Genomic DNA, 16,199 nt, shown 5'->3' with positions numbered 1-16,199 from the left:
AACTAAGTAATAAATTATTATATTCATCAAAACAATACAATATAATACAATACATAATAAAATAATATGTAACGACCCTCCAAACAAGAAGTTAGATTTTTATCGTCCATTTTTTTCTTGCATGTCTTTGAACATTGGTAAGAAAAACTATGTGATTGTCCTGTATGAAAATAACCTTCATGGAGTATTTATTACAAAGACAAATATAGTCACATGTTGCCGAATTTGCTTTAGATGCCTTTCTCAACTAAGGGAAAAATCAACCCTACTTAGAAAAAAAATAATATTATAGAAACTCAGAAATCGAGACATTAAAGGAAGAGGAACCAAGAATTGATGTGAGACCAATTTTAGAAATATTAATAGAGACCTGACTTATTTGTCTTAATTAATTAATACCATAAGAAAGATAATCTTGAAAGGTTTGCCAATCCCTACAAACATCAAATACATTAATTCAAATAAACTAAAAAAAGCATTTGATTTCGTACATGATACAATTGAGTGGCCAATTACACACAAACAACCGAATTCACTGATTCTAAATTTTAAATTTAATACTAACAACCACACCTTATGATTTGATAAAAAAGATAATATTGAAAGGTTTTTCAATTTCCATCGTGGTTTGCAGGCTATTACATAGTGGGAGTTTACCCAATATGCATAAAGTATTCACAACATAGTGCTTACTCGAAGAGCAGATGCAGTGATAGAGATTATAGTGATTGCAGATTATTCCGGGGTTCCCAAAAAATACCTCATAACCAACAATCATTGTGGTAGAGTAGTAAGTACTTCTCCATCCTTAATCAGAGGTCTTGGGTTCGAGTCCTACTGGATACAAAGTCAACTTTGTTAGGGAACACTTTACCCTTCAATGTGGAACTTTCTGGCGCGAATTTGAATTTAACCGGACTCTTATATGAATACCAAACACCAAATGAGATAACAAAAAAAGCAATACCTCATGAATCAATAAGAAATATAATCTTGAAAGGTTTTCCAACCCCCCCCAAACATCAAATACATTAATTCAAATCAACTACAAAAAGATTTATTTTCGTACATGATACAATTGAGTGACCAATTTAGTTATAGACACAACATAAATTACCTATTAACAACAAAATTCATTGATTCTAAATTCTGAATTTGATACTAACAACAACTTCTCTAAGAAAGATAATCTTGAAAGGTTTTCCAATCTCCACAAACATCAAATACATTAATTATATTCAAATCAACTAAAAGCATTTAGTACATATGATACATCAAATACATTAATTCAAATCAACTAAAAGCATTTTGTACATATGATACAACTAAGGGGAGAGATGAATTTAGATATAGTAGATGCAACGCAAAGCATCACTTGTGAAAAGAAATAAAAAATAATTACGTATAAACAACATAATTCACTGATTCAAAATCCTGAATCTGACACTACTAACAACTTCATGAGTGCATAGTTATGAATTGTGTCATCAACAACGTACACATCTCAAATAATTATCAAGAAGAGAACCCGTTAATCCAAAGTTCCAAATCGTTGTGTTGCGTCTCTTCTGAGAAAATTGCAATTTGACTAGAACTTGAAGGAAAATAGCTCCTTTGCCTTTCATTTTTGTTGGAATTATTAATGTCACCAATTTCATGATCACCATTAACAATAGTACTACTAGTAGTAGTACTATTTTCCAAAATTTGGTCACGTAAATCAGGTGCATTAAGAAGCTCAGCTAGAAAAGGATCGTCAACATCGAAACCAAACATGAAATTGAAGTTATAATTCTCCGTTGCGGACAAATTTGTTGGCGAATATGATTCTGATACTGGTTGTTGTTGTTGTGGTACTTGCTCGGACAATGATGAAATTGAGAACGATGATGAAGAAGATGTTAAAATATTAGTTGTCACGTTTTCCTCTGTCATTACCTTGTGATTGTTATCATTTTCAGTAGTCTCATGTGGGTCTACTACTGAATTACTAGTATTAGGACTCATAAAAACTTTAGTGCACCTGATTGCCTTTGTGTGGACAACCAAACACGGGGAGGAGGAGGACAATGATCCCCCGTGTCTAACGTCCGTTAGCAAATATTGTGAATCCCGAGGACTCGCATGTTCTTGATTATTTGGTTGTAGTTGGGCAATTGGGTTTGGTATGGTTGATTTTGCATGACTAGAACGATGGCGTTGACGATTTGAAGATGTTACGCGATTTGGTTGACCAGAACGTGTTCCTTCTTGAAGTCTTCTCCCAATGTTGGTGTTCCAATAGTTCTTGATTTCATTGTCTGTTCGTCCTGGTAGCCTTCCGGCTATCAGAGACCATCTGCACTGATTATCAACATTCGTATATATATATATATTACATCACATCAAATGAAAAATTACAGCGTATTTACATTTTCCTCGTGCTTTTTTCTTCGTAGAATCAACATGATCTATGATTTTGAGTCAGTGAGTGCATAATGTCACACCCAATGAAAAATTTAACAAAGTTACTTTATGCTTGTTCTTTTTTCTTCGTAGAAACAAAAGGATCTAAGATTTTGAGTCAATAGTTCTGACATATTTTTCCTATATACTAAACAAATGACTAAAAAATTGAATCTCGAAAGAATAATGACCTGTTTCCAAGAAGCTTATGTAGTCTGATTATGAGATCTTCTTCATCTGGACTTATATTTCCCCTCTTGATGTCTGGCCTTAGATAATTTAGCCACCTTAGTCTACAACTCTTTCCACATCTTTTAAGACCTGTAAAATAATTATAAAAATCATTTAAGTAAAGAGTAAACGGACAGAATGAGAAGAAATCCCGAAAGAGAGAATCATGAATGAAATAGCGAGATCAAACAAAGCAAAATTAAAAGTCATAAAGCTGGTTGACAATAATAATGTACGACTTTTTGCGAAAAGATAGGTTAAGAATATAACTATTTTAATTATCCTAAATATTCAGGAGAAAATTTAGAATCTTTATAGTGGATTATCAGACAAATCAACAACAAAGGGTGCATGAGATACACAGACAAGAGAGCCGATTTGACCGCGCAGACCAAATGAGCGGTTAATAATTTTCACATACATGAATTATACATAAATATACAAGAAGCAAATAATACTAACTTAAGCTTACCAGCTCCTTTGGGAAGATTTCTCCATTTTCCTTCACCATGAACTTTGATATAATCTATTAAAATTTTATCCTCCAAAGGAGTCCATGCCCCTTTGTTTAATCCTTCTTTAGAACAACAAGGCTTTCTACCCATGATTTCTATATAAATTATAATAATAATAATATATTATATTCTATGGTCTTTTGTGATTTTGTGATCTTTAGGACTTGGCAATTGTCAAGTTTTCAATATGCATATACTTATAGTATGACAATTTAATATCCACACCCCCACCCCCTTGCTAGGGGGAGGGGTAGGTAAAAATTGGAAGAAGTTGTCCCCCAAAATATCATTATCTTATATTAAATGATAAAACACATATACACAAGTTTGCTAATATTTCTGCAGTTTACTTGTACGATTGGGACCATGTCTTTCTATCATATAATTCCTTTTTTTATGAAAGTTACTTACATCTTTTGCCTTCTTCTTTGTAAGAAAGGTAAAAATTAATTTTACCGCTAGTTCCACAGGTGGGGTCTGGAGAGATCGGAAGAGTGACGTGAGGTTGTTTTCCATAAATTCTTGACTCGAGAAAATTATTTTTAATTTTCAAAATAAGTTTGAAAGAAGTGCAAGAGTAAGAAGCTATATGATGAAAATATTGACGAAATAAAATTACTTAACATTAAAATAGTAGAGATAATCAAAATAAAAGAAACGCCAGTATTAATAAAATCAATGAATAAGATAAAAGTTAATAGATTATAAGGTGCTCTAGACTAGATTCTTACTCACCTCTACACCTGGACAGGGAGAAAACGCTCGACTATTCACTAATTGACTATCCTAATTATCCATACTCTCCTATTTAGGGTCATGTCTTCGATAAGTTGAAAATGTGTGATGATATTCAATCAACTAAATCTCAATCTTAAACTAGATGGAATTTCAGTTATTACGAATGCAAACATGATAACAAAATGGATATTAGGTCTAGTAGCGACACTGAAGATTTTTCAAGACCATTTTAAAAAAAAGAACACCCAAGTTCCAACCGATATGGGATTTAACAAAAATGTCCAAGTGGGGCTTACACTTCACCATATATACTATCACCCCCAAGTCACCCCAGATGATTTTGCTATGCCCCGCCTCGAAACTCGTAATGATACATACTATTACGTTTTTATTTATTACATAAAATCCGTAACGAGACCTATACGTACGTCTCATTGATTATTTATTATCCAGAAAATGCAATATTATCTGTCCAATATTGTTTGACAATCTGGCAAGTTTGTTGAAGATAGTGACTGAAAACCTACAATTAATTTAATGATCACATAAACTTTAATACACACTAATCTAATTTTACGTAATTAGCTAGATCCCACCAGTGCTCTTAACTGTCTAATTAATGATAAAAAATTGTAGCATTATATTGTGTTACATAACTGCATAGTATTTCTTTTTTAAAAGTCATATTACACCTGGAAGAAATTAAACTTAAAAGAGAAATAGGGGTATTATATTACTTTTGGGAGAATTTTTTAAATTTGACTTTTATACCGTCTTGGTGTGAGAAAAGAAATTTCAGTTATCATTATTTTTCCTTGATGTTACGTATACTCTCTCCGTCCAAAAATATTTATCATGTTTCAGTACTTTTCGAGTTTAACTAATTTTTGAAGTTAGATTGAAATAGATAAATTTAGTATTTTAAATTTAATTATTAAAAATCTACATGAAAAATGTGATAAAATGCAAAGTTTTTCATATCCAATGCATGAAAAAACACATTTTAAAACATTGATTAAAGTTTATATATTATTTGACTCTCGAAATAAGAAACGTAACATAATTTGGGACGGACGGAAGGAGTAATTCTCAGGCAACAGAAAATATGGTAGGAGAAATCAATGTTACTAGAAAATTTTGACAAATGAAAGAAATCGTAAAAGGAAAAATAATTGAACAACTAAAAAAAAAAAGCACTAGGGATGAATAGGAGCGGAGCTAGAAGCTCAGATATAAGTTCGATCGAGCACAATATAGTTTTTACTTCAATAATTTTTTGTGTTAAAAAAATTACTAAATATTTACAAATATTAAGTTTAGAATTCAATTATTGTCATTTAAGAATTTCAGAACCCATAATATTGAAATTTTGTCTCCATTTTTGAGTATATAACATTTTTTTTTGTTTAGCCATCTGATATCTGAAGTCTACTTCGTTAACTAATTTTGATTTGTGCTAAGTATGCATACTAAAAGGATAACCTGTTTTTATCAAGAAATTCTTTATTTTTAGGATTCAAATTTGATATTTCGAATTTCAACCATCTCATTACATTCCTAATTAACAAAAATGATACATAATAAGTCGTTATTTGTAATTGTTGTATATATTCGAAATCCACTTAGAGCTGAGATAATATATTTCAGATAATCATCAATTTACAATAGTTCATTTAGGAAGTCACTCAACTTAATTACAGTAGTTCATTTAAAGATTAAAGTCACTCAACTAAATTATGGTAGTTCACTTAAAAAGTCACTCAACTTAGGGTAGTTCACTTAGAAATTCACTCAATTTAAGATACTTCACTTAGAAAGTCACTCAACTTTGTTTTATATCTAAAAAATTACTCAACTATAGATATCTTACTTAGAAAGTCACCGAACTGTTCTTTTCTCGTTGAAGCGTATCCTACACCATATCTGAAAAATTCTATCATTTGACTACTCACTATTTAAATAAGATATACATAAAAAAAACTTTTATTCACGTAGCAATTTAAAATATTTCAATAAAAGTCAAAACAAATAAATAGAATATTACAAAAAATAAAATAGAAAAAAAACAGAAACGGGTATCATATTATTTCATAAGATTTTAGCTTGAGACAAAATTTTCATTCAACAAATTAAATTTAATGAAATATGGTTAGGTGACTTATAAGTGAGATATCAATAGTTAAACGATTTTTGAATTATAGATCAAAGTTGACTGACTTTCTAAGTGAATTATCCTAAATTGAGTGACTTTTAAATTATAAAATAAAATTAAATGACTTTCTTAATGAATATCATAAGTTGAATGACCATCTGAGATATTGTCTCACAATGAACTAAATTTACAATAAGACCATACCCCTTTTTTTAAAATATATATAACCATACGATGTTGAGGCATATTTATGGGTATCCTGGCTATTTTATTGGGTACCTGTTAAATATTCAAATTATTTGAAATATTTTTTTTAAAAAAGTACTTTCCATTAAAATGAAAAAATAAATAAAAATATTTTCTCTCATTGTCAGAACTTTTTTCTAAATGTAATTAGAATGACGGTCTACAAATGTGCATAAAACACATTATAAACAAATTAAAAATTTCAAAGATTTACAGATCAATCTAGAATATTATGCCACATAACATAATATGCAATATATTATACAAAATTGTAATCGGGAAAAACACTCTACATAATGTGCTAATCTTGTATAATAGTATATAATTAAAAGTGCCCGCCTTTGCACACAATATGGACTAAACCGGTTATAATTAGGGTGAATGTTCGATATTCGATTCAGAATTTTTTAATTTTGGGTTCGCTAATTAAGTAAGTAGTTAAAAATAGATACTAAATATCGAATTTTTAAATTTTGAATTGGTAATTTGATAATAGGTAAATCAAATTTATCAAAACCTACTTGTTAAGTACTCTTGAAATACTAATGACATTTTGTTAGAGATTCATAATTTTTTGAGTAATCTTGGATGAGAGTCAATTTTTGGTTTGGATCATCAAAAGGATTGGGGTTGGGGTTGTTAATTCTCCTCTTTCTAATTTGTAAAAATAATGTACTCCCTCGGTCTCTAATTACTTGTTCACCTTTCCTTTTTTAATTGTCTCTAATTACTTGTCCATTTTGATAAATTAAGAAATGACAATTCTTTTTACCTATTATACCCTCAATTAATTACTTTGAAAAATATAGAACTTCTTGAAAATTCTAAGTTTTTAATTCATCTACTTCATAATTAATAGGGGTAAAATGGACAACTCACTATGTCAATAATTATTTTCTTGATAGGTGTGTCAATTCAAAAGTAGACAAGTAATTAGGGACATAAGGAGTAAAATATAACTCTTCTTTTTGTTGTTCATTTCCTATTTGGTGGCGGTATCCATATTAGTGTTTTGCAACATGATTTTCTTCATATTTAAGGTTCGAACCCAAGACTTTCAGTTAAGGATAGATCAGTACCTTTACTACACCACAACCCATGTTTGTAATAAAATATAACTCTAAAACCCTCTTGTCTTGTATTAAAAACACAAAATATATTTATTAGAAAACATACATTTTAAATCGAAAGTAATAACCAAACTATTAAAGTAAGACATTTAAATTCAATTTTACATAATTTAAAAATATTTTTGACCATTTTTCTGATATTTTTTTAAAAAAAATGTTAAACTAAAGTGGGTACTGATTATGGCATACAAAGAGAAAAGTGGTTAAGTGGTTAAGTTTATTTATATGTTTGGCAAATTGAGAAGTGTTAATAAGTCAAAAACAATAATGTAGTCATACCTACTTCTAATTTTTCTACTTAAAAAAACTTTTAGTTTGACCAAATGTTTTATTCTTTAATTCTCTCTTTTTTTTAAAAAATAAAATAAAAATTCAAACTTTCCTTGCAAAAACTAAACTCCTAAATTCTTATTCACACCGTATTAGTCATTCCTCCTTTTCTTACACAAATACCTTTAAATTATAATATTTTTTTCACAATTTGTTTTTAATAATATTATAGTTATGAAATACTCTTTCCAATCACTTTTATTTTTCATTGTTTGATTTGACACACTCATTAAGAAAATAATTATTGTTATAGATGTTTTACCATGTTGTCTTTACTAATTAATGTTTAGTATTGAGTCTTGAAAAATGATGTGGAAAATAATACTCCTTCCGTTTCAAAATAATTGAATTGTTGAGACATTTTTCATATTTCAAATTAACTTAATTGTTCAATTTTCAAGACTACTTTTAGAACATTCTTCCATTTTTACCCTTCATTTGAATTTTCTATGTGATGACTTCAAGAAACTTTAATTGCTTTGAATTATTTTAAAGATTAATTTAACAATAATTAATAAAGGTAAAAATGGAAAGTAATGTCTAATTTATGTCATAATCTTCTTTTCTTAAAGGGTGTGAAACATCCCCAATAATTCAATTATTTTGAAATTGAGGGAGTATTTAATACTAAAAGTAAAATATGAAAAAAATAATTGTCTTTTTTTGATCTGTCAAAAATAACAAGTAAAAATAAAAACCTCTTTTAAGAATAAGTGATAAGTAAAAATAAATGGATGAAGTACATTAAAAATAAATTAATTTTACTAATATTAATTTTTTAACCAAACACATCAATTCGTAAGTACTCCCTCTGTCCCTATTCACTTATCCATTTTGGACTTGACACATCTATTAAGAAAATAATAATTGACATAGTGAGTTTAACATTTAATTCCTATTAATTGATAGAATTTCAAAATAAATTTACTCATTAAAGATGCTCTACCATTTTCAAAAATATTAACTCTCTAGATAAATTGATGATATAACATGTAAAAAGATATTGTCTTTTCTTTATTTGTCAAAGATTGACAAGTAAAAATGAACCAATAAAAAAATCAAAATTGAACAAGTGAAAAAGGACAAAAAAGTATTTTTTTTACCTCTAATATGGGATATATTTTTTTTTGTACGAATCCTTATTTTGTCGGACTCTAGTGTAGATAGCGGATATCAAAATTTTTTTTTAAAAAAAGAAGTAATATTTATTTATCCATTTTTTCCTCATATGAAATACCTGTATTTAAGTAAACGATTGAGACAATCGGAAGTCTTTCATCGTCCGGTCATAATTTGGGATTTCTCATATGTTCCACAATTTTAAGGTAATCCTCTCCTCCTTAAACTTTTCTTAACAAAAATGTTTCTGAGGTTTTTACAGAGTTTATTTATTCTATAATTCTTTGATTTCTGCCTTTACTACATGGGTAAAATCCAAATTTTGAAGTATATGGTTATCTTGTTGTTTACATAAGTATTGAATTAGGTTTTTCTTGTAGGAATTTTGGTTAAGGTTTTGTTCCATTCCATTGCCTTAATGTTTTCAATTGTTTGATGTTCAAATTCTTTCTATACATAAAAATTGGATTTTTAGCCCTAGATTGAGTTTTTTTGTTTGTTTGGATAACTTAGGTGTTTGGACCAACTTGTGTGCACTTCAATTGTAGTTTCACGGAATACATGTCACCTTGCACTAATATGGTTACTATGTATACCAAGGTTAGGACAGATGAGAAGAAATCATTTAGTGTTATAGAGTTTCTTTAGAGAAGGATTGTGATAAATTGATAGTCTAGATGAGATTTTTGTAGTTTCTTGCCCCCTTTGATTTATGTTAATACTATTTGTTGTTTTTTATATTTCAATTATTGTCTTATATCTTGTTGTAGTTAGTGTTTATAGAATGTTTCGTTGTGTTTACCCTAGGATTTTGCCATGACTTCTTGGAAATAGCCTTTTCTACCTCCAAGGTAGGGGTAAGGTCGGGGTGCACTCTATCCTCCTCAAACCCCACTTTGTGGGATTACATTGAGTATGTTGTTGTTGTATGGATCTTTAAATATTGAATTTCTTGGAATTTATCCACATAATCGCGCACACTATATTCAATAGTGTTGGACATGTGATGGACCTAATTACCCAAACTAATTTGGTATTGAAGCTTGCTAGATTGGTAACTATAATATCCTTATGACACAAAAATGAGATAATGGTCGTAAACAATTTTGAACTATCACTTTTTCTCGGAGTTCCACTCCCCGATTATCATTTGTTCCCTTGTTCTGCCTGAACTATTATCATCTATGTATTAGAACATACCTAGGTGAATAGATGGTGATAGTTCAGGTAGGAAAAGGGAGCGACTAATGGTTGAGTTGTGAAATTCTCGAAATATTTCGATAGTTCATGTGTGTTTTTTACCATTAACTACACAAAAATTCAAAGGTTTTTTAGTTTAATTTTATGAAACTTGTGCCTTCTTGCTTATGATTTTAACGACTAGTTGATCTAAGGTAACTTTATGTTCTATATGCAGTATTTGATAGCCGTTTCTGATTTTATTCAGTGGTAACTGAGATGGAAGATGTTGTATTCTCGTGTACTGGTAATGGAATTCAAGTTGACCGCAAAGTTGTTCAGACATTGCAAAAGAATTTTGTGCAAGTGCAGAACATTTTGGATCAAAACAGGTTGTTAATCAACGAGATCAACCAGAACCACGAGTCAACAATCCCAGATAACTTGACTCGAAATGTTGGTCTAATTAGAGAGCTAAATAACAATATTAGAAGAGTAGTTGATCTCTATGCTGATCTCTCCAGTTCTGTTACCACATCTATGGAGGCTTTCTCCGAGGGTGAATCAAACAATGCTAATCAATCAGATCAAAGAGACGGTCAGAAGAGAATTAGGTCCAGCTGAATTGACCGGATTGGAGTTCAACTTTCTCCGTTGATTGTTTCTAAGTAAATCAGCTCTGTTTAAATTGGGTTGAGTAGAACGGGATGGATATATACCGAGGCTATAAGCTATAACATTTTGAAAATAAATCCATCTGGTCATGTGTTCCTTTGTTATGATGTTTCTATCTGCTTCTGCAATTGGACTCAAATTCATGATTAGCATGTTGTAATCTTCTCCTTGTGTGTTTGTTACATCAGAGCTACTTGTTCTGTCTTTAGATGTTTGAGTGGGCGCGAAGAAACTAGACATAGAGCCCCACTCATAGTTTCTCGTTTGAGTTATCCTTCCCAGTTTTACTTGAAATAGAAGAGCGTATATACTTTTGTCCTTTGTTCTCGTCTTTGGAACTCCTCGTTGTATCATGAATTTATTTCTCTGTTATTTTCAAAATGCTGGTGTCTGGACTCGTTGAAACGTCGAGGGGGTGCTAGTATAACACTTGTTGCCATGCCTTTTCTGGAATCACATTAAAAACTGCATTCCTGTATTCTGCATTTCACCATCAGACACTGCCTTTTCTTCTTTTAAAGTTGTTTACAAACTAGTCAAGATGCTTTTCTTTTAGCACAATTACATACAGAAGAAAATAAGCAATTTGCATTGTGATTAAAGGTCTTAGCTTTAATTATATCATGGTGAAATTCTCTCACACTGTTGATGCATACACCAGTTATGGATCTAAAGAAATTACACTTGTGATTTATCTATCAAGGTTGCAAACCACTCTTTCCAATCCATGACCTTGTCCTTACCATTGACCACCTGTTATTTGACAGACTTAAACATATTAGCTTTTTGACAGCAACCAAAAGAATAGTGCAAGTGCATTCACAACAAGAAAGCTGATACAACTGCTGGAAAATGTTTCATTATGCTCAAGTTCACCTCTATGAGATTTGAAGCAGAAATTAAAAATATTGGTTACTTCTTTTCGGAATAGACGTGATATAAAAAATGTTTGATTTTTGACCTTGAAAAGTTCCAAATAGGCACCACTGCAGATTGACAAGTTCTTTCTGGGCAACTATAAATCTTAGAAAATTGAAAGCCAATCGAGGAACAAACCTCGAATATCAGTCCTTTCTGTGGCACAGTCTCAAGAGCCTCTACACAGATGAAAGCGGCATCCTCCTTGCTCAGCTTTCCTTGTGATGCACAGCCCTGGCATGAAGATCATAGAACCAGCTAATTTTACAAAACTAACTTTCTTGCAAATGATTTTAAGTGAATGACAAGTAGCAAGCCAAATTGCTTAAAAATATAGGAAACCAATCACCGAAAAACATATTCTGTCATAAATTTCATGTGAGGAATTTCTGATCCAATCTTGATAAAGATTCCACTATTCTATTCTAATTTGCTCTAATGCCAGAACGGAAGACATTTTCAAATCTTAACGCAATGATCGGAATGGTGGTAACTGGAAACTTCGAATATTTAGGAATCATCAACAAAACAATAGCGCTATTAGACCATCATCTGTATATCAAGTCAACGGGTCCGTCATGGGTACATTAGTTTGTGTTTGAACGAAATGTAAAAACTTAAAACTTTAGTGGACAACTACTGTGTTGAGTAGCAACGGTAAGGAATTTGCTCAATATGAACAATGACAAACTGGTACAGTCGTTTTCTATTTGATTTGTGAATAATTTTGATTTATTTTGCACAAAAGGAACATCTTATAGTTCATTTGCGGGTGGTTTCAACCTAGGGAAACATAGTTGTATGACGTTATACTCGTTTGGATACAGCCAACGACATTTCCAAATTGCCAAGTGACAAAAGATCATTAAACAGATGGTGGTTTCGACACCATCTACCTAATAAAGAAGCTACACATATATAAGGATTACCTCTTTAAAGTTGAAACCTTGATTTCCACCCGGTGCATTTACCAACAAGCCAGTTCTGATAATGGTGTAAGGGATTCCCGAAGCCATAACCAGTGATTCATCTTGTTCTGCCTGTTTTCTTGCATTGGCAGTAACAATTGCTTGGACCCCGCTAGAACCTCTATAAACAGACAGCTGCAATGTCATCATATCATAAAATCAAAACATAAACCGTTCAAAAACTGCCATTGCCTATACATGTACGAGAGAGGACTACCTGAGATAATAGGATTACATGTTGTAAACCTTTCCAACTCTCTAAATTTGATATAAAACCTTCCTACAAAATGCAGCTCAAGTGTAAGAGAACTTCTTAACAAATAATTGTGCACATAGAAAAGAAAGTTCCTAAATAAGCTACGGAAAAAATAATTAGCTAACAATAATAATTAGATGCAACAAGATTACACGATAAATCCAAAACAGACGTAGTATAGATTCATACGCAGATGTAATGCTACTCGTTAATGTTTCTTTGTAAGTGTTTTTGTTGGGGATCATAGTAAAAAAATGATACCGGAGAATGATGATAAGAACGAGCATACATTTGGGCATATCACTGCACGAACACCACTTAGAGCCTTCTTTAGCAATGATCTGTCCCTTGCATCACCTGCTATTGGCTTCATAGCAGCTTAGGAACATTAAGTATTAAAATACTACCAAGTGTATGATACTAAAAATGCGTATAAAAATGCCACCAACCTCAACATAAGTACCAAATGCTTCCATTGCAACCCGCTTATCCTTTACCAGAGCTTTGATCCGAGTTCTTTTGATTATCAAAGACAATATAATCATCTGTCCAAGATCATGTATAGGTGAAGTTGACAAAGAATGAGACGGATTAAAGATTGAGCTATATACTGAATCATTGAGGTAGGGCAGTGGGCACTGTTAAGGAAGACTGAGCTATGACTAAATCATTTCAGTTGAAACTTAGATGACGTATGAAAAATTCTACCCCCTGCTTGCACATGCACATATGTAAACAACAAGACATAAAGATTCTAGTGCAAGAGATCCGATGCTACCATATACGAACCTGACCAATCTCATTATCTCCATCGGTAACTAAAACTGCATCCCTGACTTCATCTTCTTCTGTTTGTGAGAAAAAAGGAACACATTGTTGATATGATATTTTAGAGAAGAAATCACATGCAAAATGATTACTAAATTCAGCTACCCGAAGACATATCTTCTTCTGAAAGGGATCCATCTTTTGGGAGGAGCTCGGGTGCCCCATACCATTTCCTTAACTTTGGACCGCCTGAAATCAATGGCATACATGGATGAAAATGTCAATGATTAAGGAGATGTTGTTTGATCAGCATTCTTTGAGAATTGAGATGCGTTAGAATACATCATATCACATAATTTTAGTAGGAAAGATTGACGTAATAAGCATTTACATTTTAGGTGTTAGCCCTTTTCTGTTTCTCTTTTCATTTAATGACGTCTTTTCATCATTTTAGGGCCTAACAAGTTTAAAGATTTTCTCATTGAAATCATGACTGTTTATGATACCAATGATATTTACAACCTCAGAGGCTAGAGCAAAAACCATTAAATGAAACTACGAGTTGCCATCATCAGCCAGTAGAGATACTAAGTAGGCGTTTGGACATGCAATTTCATATATAATGCAGAAACCAGAGAACACAGCATTATAAATCGATATATAATACAAAGGCGCCTTGCCCCAGACGTTTTGCAGTGCACCAAATGTACTGGTGCGCTGAATCCTTAAGGAAATTAAAGAAAGATTAAATTTATACTCCCTCTGTCCCTAATTACTTGTCCACTTTTGAATTGACATACCTATTAAGAAAACAATTATTGACATAGAGAGTTTATCATTTTACCCCTATTAATTATATTCTATTGATTAATTGAGGGTATAATAGGTAAAATTATTTGGTCCTTTCTTGATTTGTCAAAATGGACAAGTAATTAGAGACAACTATAAAAGGAAAAATGGACAAGTAATTAGGGACAGAGGGAGTACTTAATATGGAAAATGAGAGTTATATAAATCCTAAATTGGAAGAATTTTACACTAAAACATGTCAATCAAAGTTCAAACCAGAGAATTTCCTGTTTGTCATTCATATTTCTCACGGAAAACATAGAGCTATTGCAGCTAGAGGCAGATCCAGGATTTAAAAGGACTAGGTTCACCTCGTCATAAATCTCTTTAGATTTATTATATGCTGGACCATAGAGGCATATGCAATCATCTTGAATTTCTACCTAACTATCTCCAGTTTAACGTAAACTGTTCCTATGTTATCTATCAGCATTACTATAGCATTTGGCAGAAGAATCAATTAAATTCTGCCTTAGCCCTCCTTGGCTCTTAATAAAACAAGGGAAAAGGGTCTGATATACGCTTCAACTTACTTTGTCATTTTGAGCTCATATATTCTTGTTACAAATATAGCACACATATACCCTTACCATTATAAAAATGGCTTACATATACCCCTACCGTTACAAAAGTCGCTCATAAATACCTTCTTCTAACGTTAGCAATATATATGAGCTACTTTTATTCAATCCCAAACAAGTTGGGGTCAACTATATGAATATTGATGACTATCCATGTATCCTCATTTAAATTGCAACATTCAGATACCCAATTAACTACTGAACAACAACTACTTCTGATTGAAAATTGAGTGGTAGCTCAAGCTCTACTTCCCGCAATGTTAATTGTCAAAGCATACAAAATTAAAAGTTTCAGTATCAAATTTCCCCAATTTTGTCAAAGCACAAATTAAATTGCTCTCTGAAATGAATCATTCAAAATGAATATCTAAAGGATAATACTCAATTAACAATAAATTGAAGTAAAGAAGTGAAATCAAACCTTCAATGTAATCTAGAATTTGGTCCATAAAACCTATTTTCTTCTGAGAAGAAAAACAAGTGAGAGAACGCTTATTACTCTTCCAATTCCAATTTCTGCACCACAATTGTGGACATGGAGAGAAGCACAAGAATTTTGAAGGTTGATTCACACAAACAGATAAACTCCCCATGGACTCCACAAACGGTTGGTTTCTGTTATGTCAAGCATAAATTACTACAAGTGATTTTATGACAAGAAGATAGTAGCGTAGTTTTATAAGTGAGGTATGAAAAGTGTGTTTGCCGTAAATTTGATATAAAATTTATTTTAGTTAACTTAAATTTTATAATTGTGTTAAATCTATTCAGAACTCAATAAACAAAAAAATTATGAACATATACACTAAAATTTTTGGCTCGTCTTTGTTAATAGATAGTTACATCAACAATATATTATTAATAGCCGCTCATTAACACATATATTTTTTTTTATCTATATACATTATTGCATGAATATATATTGTGAAAAAATTAACTATAATGAAATAATATTATAGTCAAATATTGGAAAAAACCAAATAGTAACAAAATTGAAGAATAAGAAATCAAAGTGTAATTATCTAAATATTAGTGTACAAAATTAAAATTTAAACTTAGGTCCTCTAAGTTTGAAGAACTTTTCATTTTGATCCCACCT

The 16,199-nt window shown here is 31.2% G+C and overlaps 3 protein-coding genes across 3 annotated transcripts; 1 reads left to right on the top strand and 2 right to left on the bottom strand.

The window, feature by feature from the left end:
* Nucleotides 1-1,470: 1,470 nt before the first annotated feature.
* On the bottom strand, nucleotides 1,471-3,293 carry LOC125820252 (transcription factor MYB1-like). Its single transcript, XM_049499689.1, has 3 exons — nucleotides 3,149-3,293; nucleotides 2,637-2,766; nucleotides 1,471-2,338 (listed from the first exon to the last, which is right to left on the bottom strand). The coding sequence occupies exons 1-3, from the start codon at nucleotides 3,279-3,281 to the stop codon at nucleotides 1,516-1,518; spliced, it is 1,086 nt and encodes a 361-aa protein (XP_049355646.1). The 5' UTR covers nucleotides 3,282-3,293; the 3' UTR covers nucleotides 1,471-1,515.
* Nucleotides 3,294-9,003: 5,710 nt separating this feature from the next.
* On the top strand, nucleotides 9,004-10,864 carry LOC125820268 (protein ELF4-LIKE 3-like). Its single transcript, XM_049499702.1, has 2 exons — nucleotides 9,004-9,112; nucleotides 10,324-10,864. Exon 2 carries the CDS (start codon nucleotides 10,365-10,367, stop codon nucleotides 10,707-10,709), a length of 345 nt encoding a protein of 114 aa, XP_049355659.1. The 5' UTR covers nucleotides 9,004-9,112; nucleotides 10,324-10,364; the 3' UTR covers nucleotides 10,710-10,864.
* Nucleotides 10,865-11,332: 468 nt separating this feature from the next.
* LOC125820256 (uncharacterized) lies at nucleotides 11,333-15,712 on the bottom strand. The gene is made up of 9 exons (XM_049499690.1): nucleotides 15,522-15,712; nucleotides 13,836-13,919; nucleotides 13,692-13,750; nucleotides 13,352-13,447; nucleotides 13,192-13,269; nucleotides 12,864-12,926; nucleotides 12,608-12,781; nucleotides 11,817-11,912; nucleotides 11,333-11,513 (listed from the first exon to the last, which is right to left on the bottom strand). The coding sequence occupies exons 1-9, from the start codon at nucleotides 15,691-15,693 to the stop codon at nucleotides 11,439-11,441; spliced, it is 897 nt and encodes a 298-aa protein (XP_049355647.1). The 5' UTR covers nucleotides 15,694-15,712; the 3' UTR covers nucleotides 11,333-11,438.
* Between the last annotated feature and the right edge of the window lie 487 nt (nucleotides 15,713-16,199).

The sequence above is a fragment of the Solanum verrucosum genome, unplaced genomic scaffold (genome assembly GCF_900185275.1).
Source record: "Solanum verrucosum unplaced genomic scaffold, falcon-dt-bn FXZP01000229.1, whole genome shotgun sequence".
Lineage (NCBI taxonomy): Eukaryota > Viridiplantae > Streptophyta > Magnoliopsida > Solanales > Solanaceae > Solanum > Solanum verrucosum.
The sequence above is the reverse complement of the archived record's forward strand: the minus strand, read 5'-3'. Positions and strand labels throughout refer to the sequence as shown.